The sequence below is a fragment of the Lissotriton helveticus genome, chromosome 9 (genome assembly GCF_964261635.1).
Source record: "Lissotriton helveticus chromosome 9, aLisHel1.1, whole genome shotgun sequence".
In the NCBI taxonomy this organism is placed as follows: domain Eukaryota; kingdom Metazoa; phylum Chordata; class Amphibia; order Caudata; family Salamandridae; genus Lissotriton; species Lissotriton helveticus.
The window spans coordinates 1,220,878,288-1,220,899,887 of record NC_136070.1 but is presented as its reverse complement, the minus strand read 5'-3'; the positions used below and the strand labels follow the sequence as shown (position 1 = coordinate 1,220,899,887).

The following is a 21,600-nucleotide window of genomic DNA, read 5'->3' as shown; positions in this document are numbered from 1 at the left end:
TGACTTCCTTTTATAAGAAAATTAGCATTGAGACTTGAGTAACAGGGTTCTGCAGTCTGAAATACATTACTTGTTTATTATTTCCTTTCCTATGTTGTAATTGCTTAACCCCTTGCATGCTTTGGACGGCCCCCGACCATCCGACGTCACGGTGGGCATGTGCGAAGGACAGCCGCGGGCCGTCCGAATTCCACCCACTATTTAAATTGCCCGCACAGCGCGAAAATGTACGCAGCATGCAAGGGGTTAAATATATTTGTCGGCAGCTCTCCATGTTGCACCACATTTTTCAAGCAAGCAGCCTGCGCTTGATGTTCAGCGTATGTTGGGCGCTTCACTTGTGGCACGAACGTGTGGAGTGCTCCTCCCACTTTGACAGAAGCACGCAGCGTATTGGAAACGCCCCCACCCTTCAAGAAGGAACACTCCTAAGGCAGCACGTGGTGAGCGCTTTGTTTGCCTCACACTGGCCTGATTTCGAAGCGCGCTCTCACTAGTGTATCTGGGGCACAGGCAGACATTCACTTCAGGGTAAATGCTTTCAGAGTAAAAGGACCGCCCCCGTACCTGGACACCAGCGTTTGCTTTTGTTTATCTGCCCACACATTTCCCACTCCTGTTTCAGTGGACATTGGTGGCTAGTGCTGGTTTACTTATGTGTTTTTGTTTGCAGTGGAGTGATCACACAAGGATGAAAGACATTGCCATTTACAACGCCAATAGTTCTTACTCAAAAAAGGTGAGACCTATTGCATTTCTAATGCTTGTTATTCATGGTGACGCTATCTGTGCAAAGGCTTCAGCTCAATAGTGCCGATTTAACACTCAAATACAGCAATAAGTAACTGAAAGGTGATTAGCGAACCTTCACAAAGAACCTTCCACTGTGCAGCAGCGCATCAGCATGGCATGCAGCGGATGATGGCTTATGTGGCAAACGTGGCAAATCCATAATTATGTGGAAAACAGCATGGCACAGAATTCTATAATTCCAGTCACCATGCACAAAGCAAATAGCACAGGGGAGCGTGCCACATCAAGCGTGACCCCAACTTGTGAACAACAATTTCTCTTCCTAATAGTGAAGAGGGTGAGTCGTAGGCAGTAACGGTGGACATAGCCATAGAGGGTGCGGGTGTATCCCGCATGCAATCTTTATTATCTCACATAAATCAAAGGTTTGCAAGCGGACTGTGCTAGTCTCTGTACAAAGGAGCAGACTTTCACCTCAGTATTAAAATATTTATATACAGCTCAGAATAAACCTTTTATTGATCAACACAACAGATAAGATCTTTGGCTAAAAAAATAGTTTGCACGTTCATTATATTTTTTTCTTACTGAAGAGAAATAATTTCATGTTTTTTATTTTTTGTTGGGGGGGAGTGGGGAGTGATGGAGATTGTACTAAGCGGGATTCGAATGAGTTTACGTCACCAAAACATAACACCCAGATTATGGGATGGGGCATTTCTTGTGTCTTCATGGTTCTACATGGGAGAGGTTTGCGGGCCACCTAGTGAAAGGCATGTTACTAGGGCAGGAATTCATGTTTTGTGGGACTTTTGCATTTTGGATTTGAAGGGAAGGGTGAGCAAGCCCCCTTAAAGGATTGTAGGGAGGTAAGAAAATCTTAAATGCTCAAGAGACATTCCCTCCCTCCTCCTCTCCCTCTAACTCTATGGGTGTCTCTCTTTCTCTTTTCTCTCTCTTTTTGTCATGCTTTCTCTTCCTTTTTACCATTCTTTCTCTCTCTTACAATTTCTCTCTTGATGCCTTCCTCTCACACTGTCCCTCTCTTCCTTCCTTCAATCCACTTTTTTGAAGCCTAAGGGCGGCCATTTTGATTTGGGCTAAACATAAATCCCCAAAGGAAAGATACTCGACCGGAAATGTATTCACAGCGACACCTTATTACAAGTGCTTTGTTAATGGAATGGTTTCTCGTGCAGTGGACTGTATAGGCTGACTGGCCTAATATGAAAGTGGGAGAGCTCTTAATAGCCCAGTGCCTCTCCGCTGGATTATTTTAGGATCCGGGTCGAGGAGGGCAAGGGAAGACTTCAGAGTACATTTGCCTAAAATTTCTTATATTATGCACCCAGACAGGTGGCATTTAAAGGAATGAGAAATTCTCCTTTAAGGTGATATAGTTTACTAACAAGTCAGGGCAATGTGATGTTTGTTTTAAAATCAAGGGTTCTGACTAGGGGGGGTCATGGGGTTTTGTTCATGGGAGAAGGATTTGGGGGACTCGGACAATGTTCGGTGGCCGTACAGAACTCTCCAAGACAATGTGATAATGCATGGCACAGGGTTGCACCCTCTCACTCTTGGGTGATCATCTCGCCTTCCCACGGAGACCTCCTCCCCGGGTGTTGCCTCTTCTCCTCCCCTCGACCCTGCTGTGCATTATCAAGTAACTCTGCCAGCAGGCTGACTTTACTGCAGTCCTGGCCGTCACAGGACGTCGCGTCCGCGAGGTTGTCAGTCTCCAGGAACCTCTTGCCGGGGTGCTGACGCTTCTCCAGGTCTACAGCGTCTTCATCTTCTGACTCCTCCTCCCAACTCCGCTTGCCGGGGTGCTGCCGCTTGCTGTAGCCGGTACTCCTCTTGCCTGGGTGCTGTCTCTTGGATAAGTCATTGAGGAAAGACGATTGTGAAACGGGGTAGTCCAAATCCAGCTCAACGGCCGACCGCCTTCCAGGGTGCTGACGCTTCTGGAGCTCCAAATAGCTGTCAACTTCGTCCTCTTCTCGCTTTCCTGGGTGCTGTCGTTTCTCAGTCTCCAGAAAAGGGGTGTCGTCAGAATCCTCCCTTTTGCCTGGGTGCTGTCGCTTTTCCATGTCTACCTCGTATCTCTTGCCAGGATGTTGCCGCTTTGAAAGCCATTCTGTCGGGATACCCTTCAGCCCTACGTAAGAAAAAGATTGATGATAATTAGGTCTTTAGCAGTATTGCAAAATCACAATCTCCGAGATTGATTCAGTCATTTCATTTAATTTCACTAGAATCATAGTAGACGTGGCAGCAACATCACGTCATTTGACCTTGGTGACATCTAAGGAAGTGATGACACATGACCTTTGACAATGATGTTAAGATCACTGTAATTTTTTGTCAATTTTATTGAAAACTTATATTTGCAGCATGTTAACAATCAGTGACAGAGAACAAGGTCAAATAATGTGTGGTTAAATCTATCGAAAGTTAAAAGAGCAAGCAGACAGGTTAGTTAAGTCACATGTTGGATGTAGCAACAGAGGGGATTTCAATTGCTACCCCTAGTTATCTCTAAAACTGTAGTGTAACAAAAAAGAGAGAGGAAACCCAAGTTTTGGTGCTAGGTTAGTTAAGCATAGCCTGATAAGTCTTGTTCCCAGACCAGGGTGCTTGCCTCCTGTCACTTACAAACCTGCACGGCGGGGCAGTGCAGTGCGCTTACAAACGACAGTATAGTAGGGCTGGGCGGAATTTGCGTAATCGCGTTACGCAAATCTCCGCGAAACGATGCTTTTTTCCTGTTCGCAATCGCTGTTTGCGTGCTCGGGGAGAAATATCTCGTGAACACGCATTTTGAGATTGCGAACAAGCAAAAAATTTTGCGAAGTCGCGGAACACAGAATTCTGGGCAATTTGGCGTTCTCTGAGGAATGCAAAATTACCCAAATTCCACAAATTCCACGAGCGGAACGGAATTTACTGCCCAGGCCTACAGAATAGGGAAAACAAAATAAATGAATAAATAAATAAAACCACTTATCTTGCGCTCTCTGCATTGCTGAGTCGGAAAAACTACGAGTGCATGGTAAGCCATTTTATTTGTTTATTTATTTATTTTAGTTTTGCAATGCCGTCATTTGTCACTTACAACCCCTACCCCAGCCTGCCTCACCGCGATTACCTGCACGGGCCGCCACTGTCTGAAAGATATCAGCCTACCACATTCATGAGTCAGAAACTTGCATGAGAAGAAACTGTTGCCTTTTGGAAGGCGTGAACAGGGTTTGGATGGGAACCAAGTTGAGAATAGGTACTAGCAAATTGGGATCCTTAGCTGTGATCAGTGGAATTGGCACTAGTTTTATATCACGTTGTTTGAAATCAAATAATATTTTGGTGCTGGGTGACAGTCCCGTGAGGTTGAACCTACTCTTTTAACAATAAACAACTAGGGTGATCCTCCACACTTTAGAAAGGTTAAAAATCAAAATAATCTAGCCCTCACCCATTACTTGCCATGCTTATTCAATATCCCTTATTTAACATCCTGGGAAGACACAACTCACTCTTGACTTGAAGATCTATTGTGCTTGTCTTCTTCCTGCTGAACCGAAAATGTCTTCCTGGTCCATCTGGTATACCAGCTGCAAACAAAATCCAAGGCTCAGTGTGACTATTCTGAACATCTTTTATAGCCAAGGTATGTTTGGTTGTAAGACCAGGCCTCACAAAGGTAAATGTACACTTTTGTGTAAATGTATGATTTTTTGCTATTCATGAAGGGATTTCTGAGCAGTATTTTTATGAGGGAGGAGTCTACGCACATAGTACTGTCCTATATTTTTATGTGCAGAGACTCCACATTGGTAAAGATACTGTCCTATATTTTGTCCTATTAGTAAAGCTACTGTCCTATATTTTTATGTGCAGAGACTCCACATTTGCAAAGATACTACTTGTAAATCGCTTTGCGAATAGCAAACAATCATAATCTTAAATAAAAGTGTAGATTTACCTTTGTGAATCAGGCCCCAAGTGTCTAGAAGCTCCGAAGAAGTAGAGTCTGTTAGCAGGAGTGCACACCCCTCTAATCCTGTTTGGGATTTTAGCAGGTGCATAGAAGCCTGTCTGTGCTGTCTTCTTAGAATAACTTCACTTTAGCAACTGGTATCCCAGGCCCAGATCCAGCCTCTCCTGGCCAGGGAAGGGAAATGGCTTGCCAGCCAAGAGTAGGGCTGACCAATAAAGTGTTCCTCAAAAAAGCTTTTGGAAGTCTGTAGCCAGAAGGACATGCTACAGCATCAGAATAGGAGCTTCCTGCATCTATCCGTGAACACGGTCCTCAATGTAACTCGGACCATGCGCATCCCCACCCTGCACTAGCACCGATGGTACAAGGACTGAGGAGAACCTGAAGGCGTGATAAGTATCATCGCTTCAAAACCTGAAGTGTATGCAGCCAATTCTCAAAAAAGTGCAAAGAGGGAACTGTCCTTTCTATTTGTACTAACTGTAGAAGTCTATGCTTAGGACAGTCCAGTTTTGCTTGTTTTGAGGTCAATACAATTATGTGAGAATATGTAAGAATGTCACAGGAGTATTTTTTCACATACTCCTACATGACTTTCACCTTTATGCTAATTCACCTCCTACATGGAGGTGAATTAGCCTCTATGCGTATTTAATAACCAGTGTGCAATCTCCAAGGAAACATTGCAGCAGGGTCGGACTGGCCTATAGGGCTATCGGGCACTGCCCGACGAGCTGCTCTGACAGGCCAGTGTGTACGACTTTTTTGGCTGTATGTGGGCTGTTTTATGGTTTGCTGAGTCAGTTTTTGCTGTTGATTTTGCTAATATTAGAACAAACATTGACAGAAACAAGCTACACCCTTGTAGTCTTCCAAACCACATATGCAGCGTGTCTTCATAAGTTCAAAACTGCCCCAATTTGGAAACATAGGCCACTTTTATAGCTTTCTAATTCACTAATGGGGGCTACTTTTATTTTGGAGCCTGGGCCCATTTTATTTTCTGTCCCAGTCTAACCCTGATTAGCTATACCTGACTGACTTTCCACAGCTAATCCATTCTATCTTGTTTGTAGGATCTAGACTCAATGAGGCCTGTAGTGAACATTTAGGGCCAGATTATGAGTTTGATGGTGTGTCGGCGGGCCCCCTCTGCTGCCGCACTGCCAAACCTGTGTGACAACCGCCCGCCGAATTATGACTTTTTTAGCAATGGACGGGCGATTCTTTGGCGTTCCCATGGTGGTGCCTATAATTTTGGAACCGCCATTGGCATGTCAAAAGAACGGACAATTCTTACTGTGTGTATCATGGTATGCAACGTCCGTAACTGTGTTGAAGAAACATGGGAATTCGTTTTATAGAGGAAATTACATTTCTCGAACGGAGGCTGACTTCGGTGGTCTTCTCCCATCCACCTTCAAACCTGGAACAGCATGCAGGGTGACTACGGAGGCCACGAGCTGAGCATTTACTTGAGACTTCTCACTCGCTGCTAATAACGTATAACCTCTTTAAACACGAATGCCCGTGTTTCTTCAACACAGTTACAGACGTTGCGTACCAGGATACATGCTGTAAGAACTGTCAGTTCTCTTCCCCTCACTGGGTGCTCAGCTGGGCCCCATGTGAGCATCTCTCTCCTACAAAAAACTTCCCTGTGGTGTGCACTTGACACTCTGACAATTAATCACCTTGTTTCAAGGTGTCCCTCTATGCTAGGTCCTGAAGAGACCCCTTATTGATGTCGGGGTCGAAACACCGTCAGCACAATCCCAAAAGAAGCCATTCTTCAGCTCCTACAATTGTTCTAGATGGCTGTGATTTATTAATGAATATTTATGACATAGTCGTTTTTGTATTTTTGAAACCTACTTTTATGTCACAAACTGTCACAAATGTGATATTTAGGTTTTATGTTCACTTGGGACACCCCACACCTTTGTTGATTTCATTTATTACTTATTTGCATAAAACACAAATATTCATAAATGTCTTGCTGTATATGGTTCCTTTTTCTGTCTCAGACATCTCCTCACCCAAAAATATTGCCATTGAGCTAACCATTACCAGATATCGCACACATTGCCCACAGAAACCACTGTTCTATGTTATATAATAGATGCCCTGGTTCCATGTGAGTAGGGTGGCCCCTGTCTTGCCTATACACGGCACTGACAATCAAACATTGGCAAAGGAAACTGACATGAGGAAAAAAACACAGCACTGACACAGGGGCACTATTATTGTAACACATGCATATGGTTTTCCACAAGGTAAAACAGATATATGGTAACAAGCCTGGGGACAGTGACACAGATAAATATGTCACAGGGCAATGACAAAGGAATACTGACACAAGGGTGCTGATACTAGGACAATTTAGACATGTTTTGTATTTTTTTTGGGGGGGGAGTGGGGAGTGATGGAGATTGTACTAAGCGGGATTTTAATGTGTTTACGTCATCAACACATAACACCCAGATTATGGGATGGGGCATTTCTTGTGTCTTCATGGTTCTACATGGGAGAGGTTTGCGGGCCACCTAGTGAAAGGCATTTTACTAGGGCAGGAATTACATGGGACAATCTAGACAAAGGGACATAGAGTCCAAAATGAGACCAAAAATAGCACACAATGACCATGGGAAGCTGACATAGAGACGCCTACCTGGGAACAAGACGACTAGGCATTGAAGGATGAGGAAAGTATACTAGGAGACTCTGGTCAATGAGATATGGACATGACCACAAGCACAACTACAGCCCCAAGCCACATAGCACAGTGGAACAAAAGCTGTCAACACCAAGAGGCAATCTCAATGATATTTCACTGTATGAGTGCCACCCAATATTTCTTCTTGTGGATATGAAAACTAGAGTGGTCATTTGTACAAAAGACTGAGGGTCTGAAAATAACTAATTCTTCTATACAGTTTTCAGAGCATGCCTGTGTCTTAACTAGCTTGTATATGATGGTTTTAGGTGTCAGTGTCCTCTTAAACAGGGAAAGTGACATTGCCCAATGTAACACATCAACAGATCTCCCAAACATCTGGATTGGGTCAACTCAGACAAACGTCACCATGTAGATTAGGGCAGTTTGGGCAGAACTTGCAGCTAGCATCCTGCTGTTGTGTGAAACGAATGCAGTATCTTAATGTTGGCCATATCCGCTGACCACTGTCCAACGGCCTTATGACGTGGGGCAAACTTCAGCCAATAGGGAAGAGGAGTTGGCCTAATGACCAGGGCAGTCGACCTTGATTCTGGGGAACTGGGTTGAAGTCTCGGCAATGACGCTGAACATCCTGTGATTCTGGGAAAATCACTTAATCTCCCCGTGCCTAAACAAAAAAATAATGAATGTGTCCTCATGTAATGCAACTGGTTCTATGTAAAGAGCTCTGATGCCAGTGGGGGCTGCTCTCTCTGGGGGATGGGGTGTGCATGTGTAAATAAAATAAAAATAAAAAAATAAAAATAAATGGGCGTGTGAAAATAAATTAATATATGTAAAAATAACACTTACCTACAGACCCTTCTCACTCTGGACCTCATCGCAACTGCAGTGCAGGCCTCCGCAACTCCCTTGACCAATCCTGATGCTGCTTTCACCAGCATAAGAGCAGCGCCCTGATTGGAGGTAGTGACCTGTCTCGGTGCTCCACAGCGCTCCGGAGGCCTGCACTTGCTCTAACCCAGCTATCTTAAGACAGCTGGGTTAGCGGTTTCAAAGTGTACTTGTCTGGCTGCCCGCCGCAAGACGGCCAGCCTAAGGCACATGCGCACTTTGAAAAGTGCACATACGGCCTGCCTCTTCCCTGCTGCTGCTCTCACTAAGCCCAGCTCCGTCCTGACTCTCAGTTCGGGATGGGAGGCTGAAAAATAAAAATGTAACGAATTACCATATTATTTTTCATCTCGGGGTCATTTAAGTAGGGCTTCCCCTTACGTATTTGTGCTTATTGTTTATCTCGACCTTATAAGTAACTATGTTGCCATGCTCTAATAACTGTGTAACCTTTGTAACGATGTAACCTGTAACTATGATCTGATACTCATGTAAAGCGCTCTGATACCTCCGGGTCTAGCAAGCGCTATATAAAACCTTTAAAAATAAAAAAATTAAAAACACTTCTCCACTCCAACGGATGAGCCGCCACTGCCACCCACGCATCTTTGGACCCTTTCACCCTTTAACCTATCCTTCCTTTAATATTATGTCCTTCTGTCCCTTTTCTGTCGACTCATCTTTCTATAGCTTTTATTGTGAGTTTTTGTCTGCCGATTTGCATATACATTGAAGGGTGAGTCAAAACCCCGCCTGTAGTGCGATTCGTGGTGTCTGTGTTTATGTGTGGTTCATTGGTCTGGAATTAAGTCCACTTTGTCCCAAATTGTTCTTTACTCGATTGGAGTGATTTCTTTTTTGGGGTGGTGTGGTCATAGAAAATTATTGAAAAGTGTAAGACTTAGTTTCTCATTCAAAGTGGAGAGGATGGTGTCAGCAGGGTACGGTCAGACTGGGGGTGGAGGGAAGGTGGTCAATGGCAGTAAGGTGGGTGTAGGGGGAGCAAAGCATATACATCGAGTTGCAGAATTGCAAAATGTGAAACCAGAAAACCTGGGATCAATCCAGGCTTCCCCAGTCTACCAAATTGTGTGATCATAGGCAATAGTTTTATCTCACTTTCCCTCCTTTTCCTCATTATTGGCTTTAAAAATAAAGGTGCTCCTAAAGTTTAATGGTGCAGGACTCAATAGTTACTTCCTTTCCTTAACCCCAATTAACCTTTTAAATAAAGGCTTGGCTGTTTATTTAACATCGTTTTAATGTTACCATCTTTCTAGTAGCCAGTGCTGCTGTCCACCAGGGGGCAGCATGTAAAGGTCAGGAGGGCCGCATACAGCCCCGGGCTGTACTTTGAATATCAATGATCCACAGCAAAAAAATGCTCTGTTCTTGGTGCAGGTGCAAACTCTGACAGCCCTAAGTTGTGATGAGGAAAGGACGTTAATAAAGACAGAGCAGCAGTTTGTAACCATGACTCCATCTTTCATTGAGGGTAGACCGGCCTCTGTTTGAAGAGGTAGAAAGGCATCCCCTGCAGGTGGGTTCAATGTGTTGCATCGATAACCTGCAGGGGATTCCATGAGGGACCCATTGAGCCCTGTGAACCCCTGCGTTTAGGGTGGGAGCATTGACTGTACGCCACTTCTATGCTACAATCAGTGTGCCTCCCAAGAGCTTTTTTGCCTCTGCGCCCACGTATGCAATACGACACAGGTGTAAAGGTAAAGTGTTTTCTCCTTTGCATTGGATTCGCCCCCATGCCATGGAGGGAACGCCCCATTGGGATTGAGCTATGGTCGGATTGGTGAGGCGGGCACTCGGGCAATTGGCGATGGACTTGTATCTGAGTTGCAGCTGTGGGCCGCTTTTCTGGGCAGGATGGAGGCCGATTTGGATTGTGTCTGTGCAGATGCTGCCAGTGGCCCAGCAGGGGTCTGAGCGGCATTACCAGAGGCGTATGGGCCTCTATCACTTCTCTTTTACCAAGAGGACAGAGATGTCATACCCAAACCCTCGCTAAGCCGCCCCATTATGTATGCAGATTGAACAGGGACAGGGAGCTTAAGCAAAAGTGGCCTCATTTATATTCAGGTGTGGTTCACCAGTGTGAACTAATCAATGCACTCAGAGTTCTGGCAGCATTTGCATTTTTTAAATCTCAGTGAAGTTAAGAAAACATGCCCCTTTTAGACAACTCTCCCCCTTCTTTTCATAATACTTATAACACTGAAGCAGTGTTTTGCGTAAAGGCGCTTTCCGCAAATGCGGGTCACTTTTGTTTAGGGTGCCCGGGCCTATGTTTTATCATAATCTAACCCTGGATTGAGCGAGTGTAAAATGTGCACTGGTGTGATCCATATTATAGAAGGGACAACACAAGAATCTGTGGACCCTTGTGCAATAGTGGCAGTGCAAGAAGGGCCTGGAAACCCCATTTGTGGCCACAGGGCACTTTCCTTTAATTATTCATTCAATGATATTTATTGTTGCCGAGAGACCCCCAGTAGCCATCCTGAACTCACAAAACCATTTGGAGGATACTTTCTGAGGGCTTCCTTGCTGAGCAGGAACCAGAGGCTCTTTTACAAACAAAGTTATGGTGCTAAACAACACACTCCCACACTCCTGGCAGGAGTCCCACTTTTTATTTTATAGCAAGTAATGTGCTCCTGCTTCAGAATCCACCTTTGAAACTTAAGCACTGCAGGGGCTGAACTTCACTTCTTTAAATATTTATGCCACCTGCACTATTATTATTATTAAAATTATTATTATTATTATTATAATATAATAATAATAATAAGTATTATTATTATAATATAATAATAATAATAATAATAATAATAATGCCACCTGCACTGTCTGCATTTGTTTAAATTACATATTCTGCATTTGTTTAAATCACATAATCTGTATTTGTTTAAATCACATATTATGCATTTATTGAAATCACATATTCTTCGTTTGTTTATATGCGAAGAGCTCCTCTCCCTGCAGCTATTGCCTTTATTGCTATTCACTGATGTGGAGACACATTATGAAAACGTTTGTACTCTCTTGAGTAACAGAAAACCTCGCCTTAGGGAACACTGTCGCTGTAATAGAGAGATAAAGGCTCGCCCTGTCTGATTACAGATACAATAGGAATACTGGCAGCACGGTAGAGGCTTATGAGAGGTGGATGAGGAGAGGTGCTGCCTCTGTTGGTGTATCCTACATCCTGTCCTACAATTTATCCTCACCTCATCCTCTGCCTGTATGTAATGAGCATGTTTGAGGAGAACAAGGGAACCCAAAAGGTAGTTAATCTTAAATTGTAACAATGGTCCTTAAAAAATCATTTAGAACAATTAAATAAATATAAACTATAATAAGTACTATATTCCACGGTGTCCAGACGGACACATAGTTTAATCAGTTAAATATTTAAACATTTTCAAAAGCAACCAAAAGTAAAGTGGGATACAGTCCTGCATCCAGTACATGAGAACACAACGAACAAACAAATAGACATAAGGATTTTCAGGCAAAGGAGAAGGAAAAAGGAAGTTTTGAAACAATGAGAGTGTAAAACAAGCTGTCCACAATAGTTATCACACCAATATCACACAATGGTTTTCTGCGTGAAACTATTCCATAGGTCGACGACGTTTCGATCCCTTTTAAAAGAATAGTGGGATCATCATCAGGACGGTTTAATTGACATGCCTGAATGCGAAAAAAGCTGCCTCGAAATAGATCAATCCTAGGGTTCGAAAACCGATATTGTAAGTCGGAGAACCATCAAGGGCACGATCAAAACCTAGGCTCTCGAGGAGCCTTTATGCGTAGCGTATATCCGACGTGGACAATGTCACAGTGCGAGATGCCGCGGAAGCGGGCTTGCGTTGAGGCAGGTTTAAAATTATCTGGGTAGGTACCTCCACTGGCGGAGGCGATAGCCAAATACGGGTTCCTCTATGCGCGATGGCATGGATCTGTAATGAGCATCATAATGTACCAGAAGAGTCCTGCTTGGGCCCTACAGTTGTGGACATTCCATGAAAAGCGACATATATTTATTATTATTATTATTATTATTATTATTATTATTATTATTATTATTATTATTATTATTATTATTATCATTATTAATAAAGTGTACCAGTAGTAACACATTTGTCAAATCAAAAAATATATTCTTAAAATGTAAATTACTTCTGGAGAGAGATCAGAAATAAGGAAAGGCCAGCTGGCAATGCATGGGTTAACCCTCATTATGAATGTGGAGTTGGTTTGTTGAATATTGCAGAGATAAGAAAGTTACTTTGGGTTTAAGCTTACACTTCCACACCTGCAATATTTTCAATGAAAAATAAAGACTAAAAAAAACAACATATGGAGTACTCGATGGGACATACCTGGTGTGTTCTCTTCGTCCTCTTCCATTTTCCTTAGTATTGATCTAACTATGATGCTCTCGGCGCGTTGCACCACCCCATCGAGCTGGTGGCCAGCCTGATCCCGACCTTCTCCTGGCATTGACTGCCCCAGGGTGCCTGTGATGTTGGCAAGCCCCAGAGAGACCAGCAGTAGGGCCAGCCTCGGTGATGCCATTCTGGCTCAAAGCACAAACACTGCAAAGAGAGAGAGAGAAAGACCAACAGAAAATGTGAAGAAGACAGACAATGAGGGTGTCACTAGTATATGCAGTGGACCTTTGTACTCTCTACCATTCCTAAGTGACTCTTAGAGTATATCCATTCATATCCCTTCCCTATGTATACAGAGAGAACTCTAATCACTAGTGTATGCAGTAGACCTTTGTACTCTCTACCATTCCTATGTGACTCTTAGAGTATATCCATTCATATCCCTTCCCTATGTATATAGAGATAACTGTAATCACTAGTATATGCAGTAGACCTTTGTACTCTCTACCATTCCTTTGTGACTCTTAGAGTATATCCATTCGTATCCCTTCCCTATGTATATAGAGATAACTGTAATCACTAGTATATGCAGTAGACCTTTGTACTCTCTACCATTCCTATGTGACTCTTAGAGTATATCCATCCGTATCCCTTCCCTATGTATATAGAGATAACTGTAATCACTAGTATATGCAGTAGACCTTTGTACTCTCTACCATTCCTATGTGACTCTTAGAGTATATCCATTCATATCCCTTCCCTATGTATACAGAGAGAACTCTAATCACTAGTATATGCAGTAGACCTTTGTACTCTCTACCATTCCTATGTGACTCTTCGAGTATATCTATTTGTATCCCTTCCCTATGCATATAGAGATAACTCTAATCACTAGTATATGCAGTAGGCCTTTGTACTCTCTACCATTCCTTTGTGACTCTTAGAATATATCCATTCATATCCCTTCCCTATGTATACAGAGAGAACTCTAATCACTAGTATATGCAGTAGACCTTTGTACTCTCTACCATTCCTATGTGACTCTTCGGGTATATCTATTTGTATCCCTTCCCTATGTATATAGAGATAACTCTAATCACTAGTATATGCAGTAGACCTTTGTACTCTCTACCATTCCTTTGTGACTCTTAGAGTATATCCATTTGTATCCCTTCCCTATGTATATAGAGATAACTGTAATCACTAGTATATGCAGTAGACCTTTGTACTCTCTACCATTCCTATGTGACTCTTAGAGTATATTTATTCATATCCCTTCCCTGTGTATATAGAGATAACTCTAATCACTAGTAAATGCAGTAGACCTTTGTACTCTCTACCATTCCTATGTGACTCTTAGAGTATATTTATTCATATCCCTTCCCTATGTATATAGAGATAACTCTAATCACTAGTATATGCAGTAGACCTTTGTACTCTCTACCATTCCTATGTGACTCTTAGAGTATATTTATTCATATCCATTCCCTATGTATATAGAGATAACTCTAATCACTAGTATATGCAGTAGACCTTTGTACTCTCTACCATTCATTTGTGACTCTTAGAGTATATCCATTCATATCCCTTCCCTATGTATATAGAGATAACTCTAATCACTAGTATATGCAGTAGACCTTTGTACTCTCTACCATTCCTATGTGACTCTTAGAGTATATCTATCCGTATCCCTTCCCTATGTATATAGAGATAACTCTAATCACTAGTATATGCAGTAGACCTTTGTACTCTCTACCATTCCTTTGTGACTCTTAGAGTATATCCATTCGTATCCCTTCCCTATGTATACAGAGATAACTCTAATCACTATTATATGCAGTAGACCTTTGTACTCTCTACCATTCCTATGTGACTCTTAGAGTATATCCATCCGTATCCCTTCCCTATGTATATAGAGATAACTGTAATCACTAGTATATGCAGTAGACCTTTGTACTCTCTACCATTCCTTTGTGACTCTTAGAGTATATCCATTCGTATCCCTTCCCTATGTATATAGAGATAGCTCTAATCACTAGTATATGCAGTAGACCTTTGTACTCTCTACCATTCCTATGTGACTCTTAGAGAATATCCATTCGTATCCCTTCCCTATGTATATAGAGATAGCTCTAATCACTAGTATATGCAGTAGACCTTTGTACTCTCTACCATTCCTTTGTGACTCTTAGAGTATATCCATTCGTATCCCTTCCCTATGTATATAGAGATAGCTCTAATCACTAGTATATGCAGTAGACCTTTGTACTCTCTACCATTCCTATGTGACTCTTAGAGAATATCCATTCGTATCCCTTCCCTATGTATATAGAGATAACTCTAATCACTAGTATATGCAGTAGACCTTTGTACTCTCTACCATTCCTTTGTGACTCTTAGAGTATATCCATTCGTATCCCTTCCCTATGTATATAGAGATAACTCTAATCACTAGTATATGCAGTAGACCTTTGTACTCTCTACCATTCCTTTTTGACTCTTAGAGTATATCCATTCATATCCCTTCCCTATGTATATAGAGATAGCTCTAATCACTAGTATATGCAGTAGACCTTTGTACTCTCTACCATTCCTATGTGACTCTTAGAGTATATTTATTCATATCCATTCCCTATGTATATAGAGATAACTCTAATCACTAGTATATGCAGTAGACCTTTGTACTCTCTACCATTCATTTGTGACTCTTAGAGTATATCCATTCATATCCCTTCCCTATGTATATAGAGATAACTCTAATCACTAGTATATGCAGTAGACCTTTGTACTCTCTACCATTCCTATGTGACTCTTAGAGTATATCCATCCGTATCCCTTCCCTATGTATATAGAGATAACTCTAATCACTAGTATATGCAGTAGACCTTTGTACTCTCTACCATTCCTTTGTGACTCTTAGAGTATATCCATTCGTACCCCTTCCCTATGTATATAGAGATAACTCTAATCACTAGTATATGCAGTAGACCTTTGTACTCTCTACCATTCCTATGTGACTCTTAGAGTATATCCATCCGTATCCCTTCCCTATGTATATAGAGATAACTGTAATCACTAGTATATGCAGTAGACCTTTGTACTCTCTACCATTCCTATGTGACTCTTAGAGTATATTTATTCATATCCCTTCCCTGTGTATATAGAGATAACTCTAATCACTAGTAAATGCAGTAGACCTTTGTACTCTCTACCATTCCTATGTGACTCTTAGAGTATATTTATTCATATCCCTTCCCTATGTATATAGAGATAACTCTAATCACTAGTATATGCAGTAGACCTTTGTACTCTCTACCATTCCTATGTGACTCTTAGAGTATATTTATTCATATCCATTCCCTATGTATATAGAGATAACTCTAATCACTAGTATATGCAGTAGACCTTTGTACTCTCTACCATTCATTTGTGACTCTTAGAGTATATCCATTCATATCCCTTCCCTATGTATATAGAGATAACTCTAATCACTAGTATATGCAGTAGACCTTTGTACTCTCTACCATTCCTATGTGACTCTTAGAGTATATCTATCCGTATCCCTTCCCTATGTATATAGAGATAACTCTAATCACTAGTATATGCAGTAGACCTTTGTACTCTCTACCATTCCTTTGTGACTCTTAGAGTATATCCATTCGTATCCCTTCCCTATGTATACAGAGATAACTCTAATCACTATTATATGCAGTAGACCTTTGTACTCTCTACCATTCCTATGTGACTCTTAGAGTATATCCATCCGTATCCCTTCCCTATGTATATAGAGATAACTGTAATCACTAGTATATGCAGTAGACCTTTGTACTCTCTACCATTCCTTTGTGACTCTTAGAGTATATCCATTCGTATCCCTTCCCTATGTATATAGAGATAGCTCTAATCACTAGTATATGCAGTAGACCTTTGTACTCTCTACCATTCCTATGTGACTCTTAGAGAATATCCATTCGTATCCCTTCCCTATGTATATAGAGATAGCTCTAATCACTAGTATATGCAGTAGACCTTTGTACTCTCTACCATTCCTTTGTGACTCTTAGAGTATATCCATTCGTATCCCTTCCCTATGTATATAGAGATAGCTCTAATCACTAGTATATGCAGTAGACCTTTGTACTCTCTACCATTCCTATGTGACTCTTAGAGAATATCCATTCGTATCCCTTCCCTATGTATATAGAGATAACTCTAATCACTAGTATATGCAGTAGACCTTTGTACTCTCTACCATTCCTTTGTGACTCTTAGAGTATATCCATTCGTATCCCTTCCCTATGTATATAGAGATAACTCTAATCACTAGTATATGCAGTAGACCTTTGTACTCTCTACCATTCCTTTTTGACTCTTAGAGTATATCCATTCATATCCCTTCCCTATGTATATAGAGATAGCTCTAATCACTAGTATATGCAGTAGACCTTTGTACTCTCTACCATTCCTATGTGACTCTTAGAGTATATTTATTCATATCCATTCCCTATGTATATAGAGATAACTCTAATCACTAGTATATGCAGTAGACCTTTGTACTCTCTACCATTCATTTGTGACTCTTAGAGTATATCCATTCATATCCCTTCCCTATGTATATAGAGATAACTCTAATCACTAGTATATGCAGTAGACCTTTGTACTCTCTACCATTCCTTTGTGACTCTTAGAGTATATCCATTCGTATCCCTTCCCTATGTATATAGAGATAACTCTAATCACTAGTATATGCAGTAGACCTTTGTACTCTCTACCATTCCTTTGTGACTCTTAGAGTATATCCATTCGTACCCCTTCCCTATGTATATAGAGATAACTCTAATCACTAGTATATGCAGTAGACCTTTGTACTCTCTACCATTCCTTTGTGACTCTTAGAGTATATCCATTTGTATCCCTTCCCTATGTATATAGAGATAACTCTAATCACTAGTATATGCAGTAGACCTTTGTACTCTCTACCATTCCTTTGTGACTCTTAGAGTATATCCATTCGTATCCCTTCCCTATGTATATAGAGATAACTCTAATCACTAGTATATGCAGTAGACCTTTGTACTCTCTACCATTCCTTTGTGACTCTTAGAGTATATCCATTCATATCCCTTCCCTATGTATATAGAGATAGCTCTAATCACTAGTATATGCAGTAGACCTTTGTGCTCTCTACCATTCCTTTGTGACTCTTAGAGTATATCCATTCATATCCCTTCCCTATGTATATAGAGATAGCTCTAATCACTAGTATATGCAGTAGACCTTTGTGCTCTCTACCATTCCTATGTGACTCTTAGAGAATATCCATTCGTATCCCTTCCCTATGTATATAGAGATAACTCTAATCACTAGTATATGCAGTAGACCTTTGTACTCTCTACCATTCCTTTGTGACTCTTAGAGTATATCCATTTGTATCCCTTCCCTATGTATATAGAGATAACTCTAATCACTAGTATATGCAGTAGACCTTTGTACTCTCTACCATTCCTTTTTGACTCTTAGAGTATATCCATTCATATCCCTTCCCTATGTATATAGAGATAGCTCTAATCACTAGTATATGCAGTAGACCTTTGTACTCTCTACCATTCCTATGTGACTCTTAGAGTATATTTATTCATATCCATTCCCTATGTATATAGAGATAACTCTAATCACTAGTATATGCAGTAGACCTTTGTACTCTCTACCATTCATTTGTGACTCTTAGAGTATATCCATCCGTATCCCTTCCCTATGTATATAGAGATAACTCTAATCACTAGTATATGCAGTAGACCTTTGTACTCTCTACCATTCCTTTGTGACTCTTAGAGTATATCCATCCGTATCCCTTCCCTATGTATATAGAGATAACTCTAATCACTAGTATATGCAGTAGACCTTTGTACTCTCTACCATTCCTATGTGACTCTTAGAGTATATCCATCCGTATCCCTTCCCTATGTATATAGAGATAACTCTAATCACTAGTATATGCAGTAGACCTTTGTACTCTCTACCATTCCTTTGTGACTCTTAGAGTATATCCATTCATATCCCTTCCCTATGTATATAGAGATAGCTCTAATCACTAGTATATGCAGTAGACCTTTGTACTCTCTACCATTCCTTTGTGACTCTCAGAGTATATCCATTCATATCCCTTCCCTATGTATATAGAGATAGCTCTAATCACTAGTATATGCAGTAGACCTTTGTACTCTCTACCATTCCTTTGTGACTCTCAGAGTATATCCATTCATATCCCTTACCTATGTATATAGAGATAACTCTAATCACTAGTATATGCAGTAGTCCTTTGTACTCTCTACCATTCCTATGTGACTCTTAGAGTATATCCATTCGTATCCCTTCCCTATGTATATAGAGATAACTCTAATCACTAGTATATGCAGTAGACCTTTGTACTCTCTACCATTCCTATGTGACTCTTAGAGTATATCCATTCGTATCCCTTCCCTGTGTATATAGAGTTTGTATCTCTTCCTTGTGTGACTCTGTTTGTATCTTTTATGTAACACATGTAATCCTTAGTCCTTATGTTTTGCAACAGGTTCTTATGTAAAGCGCTCTGACACCTTCGGGTAGAGTTTGCGCTATATAAAATCACATTTATTTATTTATTTATTTATTTATTTATACAATTTATAAAGCGCACAAATACCCGGAGGTGTCTCGGCGCTGCTACATTAAATAAATCAGGATTGATGGGAATTGTGGAAACACTGCTACATAAATGTGCCAATGCGATGACTTAAGACAGCATTACAGAAACTGCACTAGGTAGACAGCATGCATTTCCTCACGCTTTTCTGCTCCCAGAGGAATTTCATAATACAAAAAGGGAATGGAATATTAGTGCATCCCACTTCTTTATTAGCCGCTGGATGGTGAAAACTAGTACCAGAGCAATGTATATTGGGATTTTTTCATTTGCATGTGGGCGTTTCCCCAAGCAAATGAACGAATGTCTTTTGTTAAGGTGCTCGTGCTGTATCGCAGAGCAGGTGCATCAGCCAATAAACACTGGAGGGTCAGGTTATATGTCCTTCACCCAAAAAGTGGTTACAAAGCAAGGTAATTGCAAGCCCCCTGCGGTTTCTAAAATGGTCATCCAGCACAGAGAACAACATACACTTCTCCTTGTCCAAGTCTATCTCCTGGGGCTGGCCTATGGGGATTTCCCAAGAACCTCACAAGGTGACATTAGAACTTTCTGTACAAAATGCAACAAGATTTATCAATCATGAAGTTGCTCTGAAATTGCTTTGTGTTGCAAAGAACTAGTGTGAAATGTTATAACCTCAGAAAGTGGTAAGTGCTCATCCATTTCTGATGAATTATGAACGAGGAGCTCAGACACATTAATTTCAGTGTAGCTCTCAGATCCCTACGGAGCTGAGAAGTTTGACTTGGGAACTGAGGACAATTTGTTCAGAGCTTGATGCACAATCATATCCTAAAAATATAATTCTGCAACTGTCTGTTGCTAAGAGGTACATTGGTGTGTGTGTAATCCAATAATCTGTTCTGCAGGGGCTGTTGTTTTTTCTCCCACACAGAAGTTATTCTTCCTGACTTTCTCTGATTGTGTGTTTTCAGACAGTGGTGGCAAATTGATAAACTTAGAAAAATATGGCTACTATCTTGCATGGAGGAATGGGGGTGGGAGGTAACATGATTTGGCATTGAAGGCACACAACAGCATTTAAGAGGAGGCTGGCGTTTTCGAAACTCCTGTGCTGAGGTTTTAGAAAAGCGTGAGATGGAGGTGATGGTCCTTTTGGTGACAGTGGGTTATTGTGGTGGCTTAGCTAGTAATAGCTTGTTGGGAATTGTGTAGGGTGCGGAGTTGGTGTTTGGGGTGTTTTTTTGAGGGCATACTAGCCGCAAATATGGATGTGTGAAAGAGCATATTTTAATTTCACAAAATTCTGTGAATGCTGAGCTAAACTACCCAAATGGCTCACATTGTGGTTTGCTGATATTACATGCAAGGGCATCCCTCACTTTAAAATCAACGAGATACAGGCAGGGGACTGGTTCGGGCAGAAAATGTCACCTAACAAGATTCTATTTCTGCTCAAACCAGTCTCTAGCAATTAAAATAGCAAAAACTCTTTGGATGCGATGTTTCATGAATTTCAAGTACTTTGTCTAACATGAAATTCGCAACATTTTGCAAGCTTAATTATTATTTTGCACGGGCACAGTTATGATGGGGTCTCGGTATGGACCTGGTAGAAGGTCAGCAGTGGACAATGAGAGACATGCTGAAAGGAAGTAAAGCTGATGCCTTAAGAAAGAATGATGAAGAGATAGCAATGGTGGCTTGTGGAAGGTCACGGTTAGCCAGGTGAGACTCTGTGGTGGTCTCTTCCTTGACTTTTACGGCTGTGGTCAAATTAGTTCTGACAGGCACAAGTTGAGGCAAAAGTTGTACATACATACACACACACATATATATATATATATATATATATATATATATATATATATATATATATATATATGTATATATGTATATATATATATATATTTTTTTTTTTTCAAATAGGATTATCCCTCTTGAAAAATACCCATCCGGAACTCCGAAAGATACTGGTCACTCAGTAAGTTTATTAACTTGACGAAATTACATCAACGCGTTTCAGCAGTCTCACGCTGCCTTGTTCACGATGTTTATATATATATATATATACACATGTATATATATATATATACACATGTATATATATATATATATATATATATATATATATATATATATATATATGCACAGTCATGGCTTGCAAGTAGATTAGGTGATGGTTCAGACCTTCCTGAGGAATAAGACA

The 21,600-nt window shown here is 40.9% G+C and overlaps 1 protein-coding gene across 1 annotated transcript; it reads right to left on the bottom strand.

Annotated features, from left to right (window-relative positions):
- Positions 1–1,123: 1,123 nt before the first annotated feature.
- TRH (thyrotropin releasing hormone) lies at positions 1,124–12,944 on the bottom strand. Its single transcript, XM_078662424.1, has 2 exons — positions 12,731–12,944; positions 1,124–2,914 (listed from the first exon to the last, which is right to left on the bottom strand). Exons 1-2 carry the CDS (start codon positions 12,924–12,926, stop codon positions 2,328–2,330), a joined length of 783 nt encoding a protein of 260 aa, XP_078518550.1. The 5' UTR covers positions 12,927–12,944; the 3' UTR covers positions 1,124–2,327.
- Positions 12,945–21,600: the final 8,656 nt, after the last annotated feature.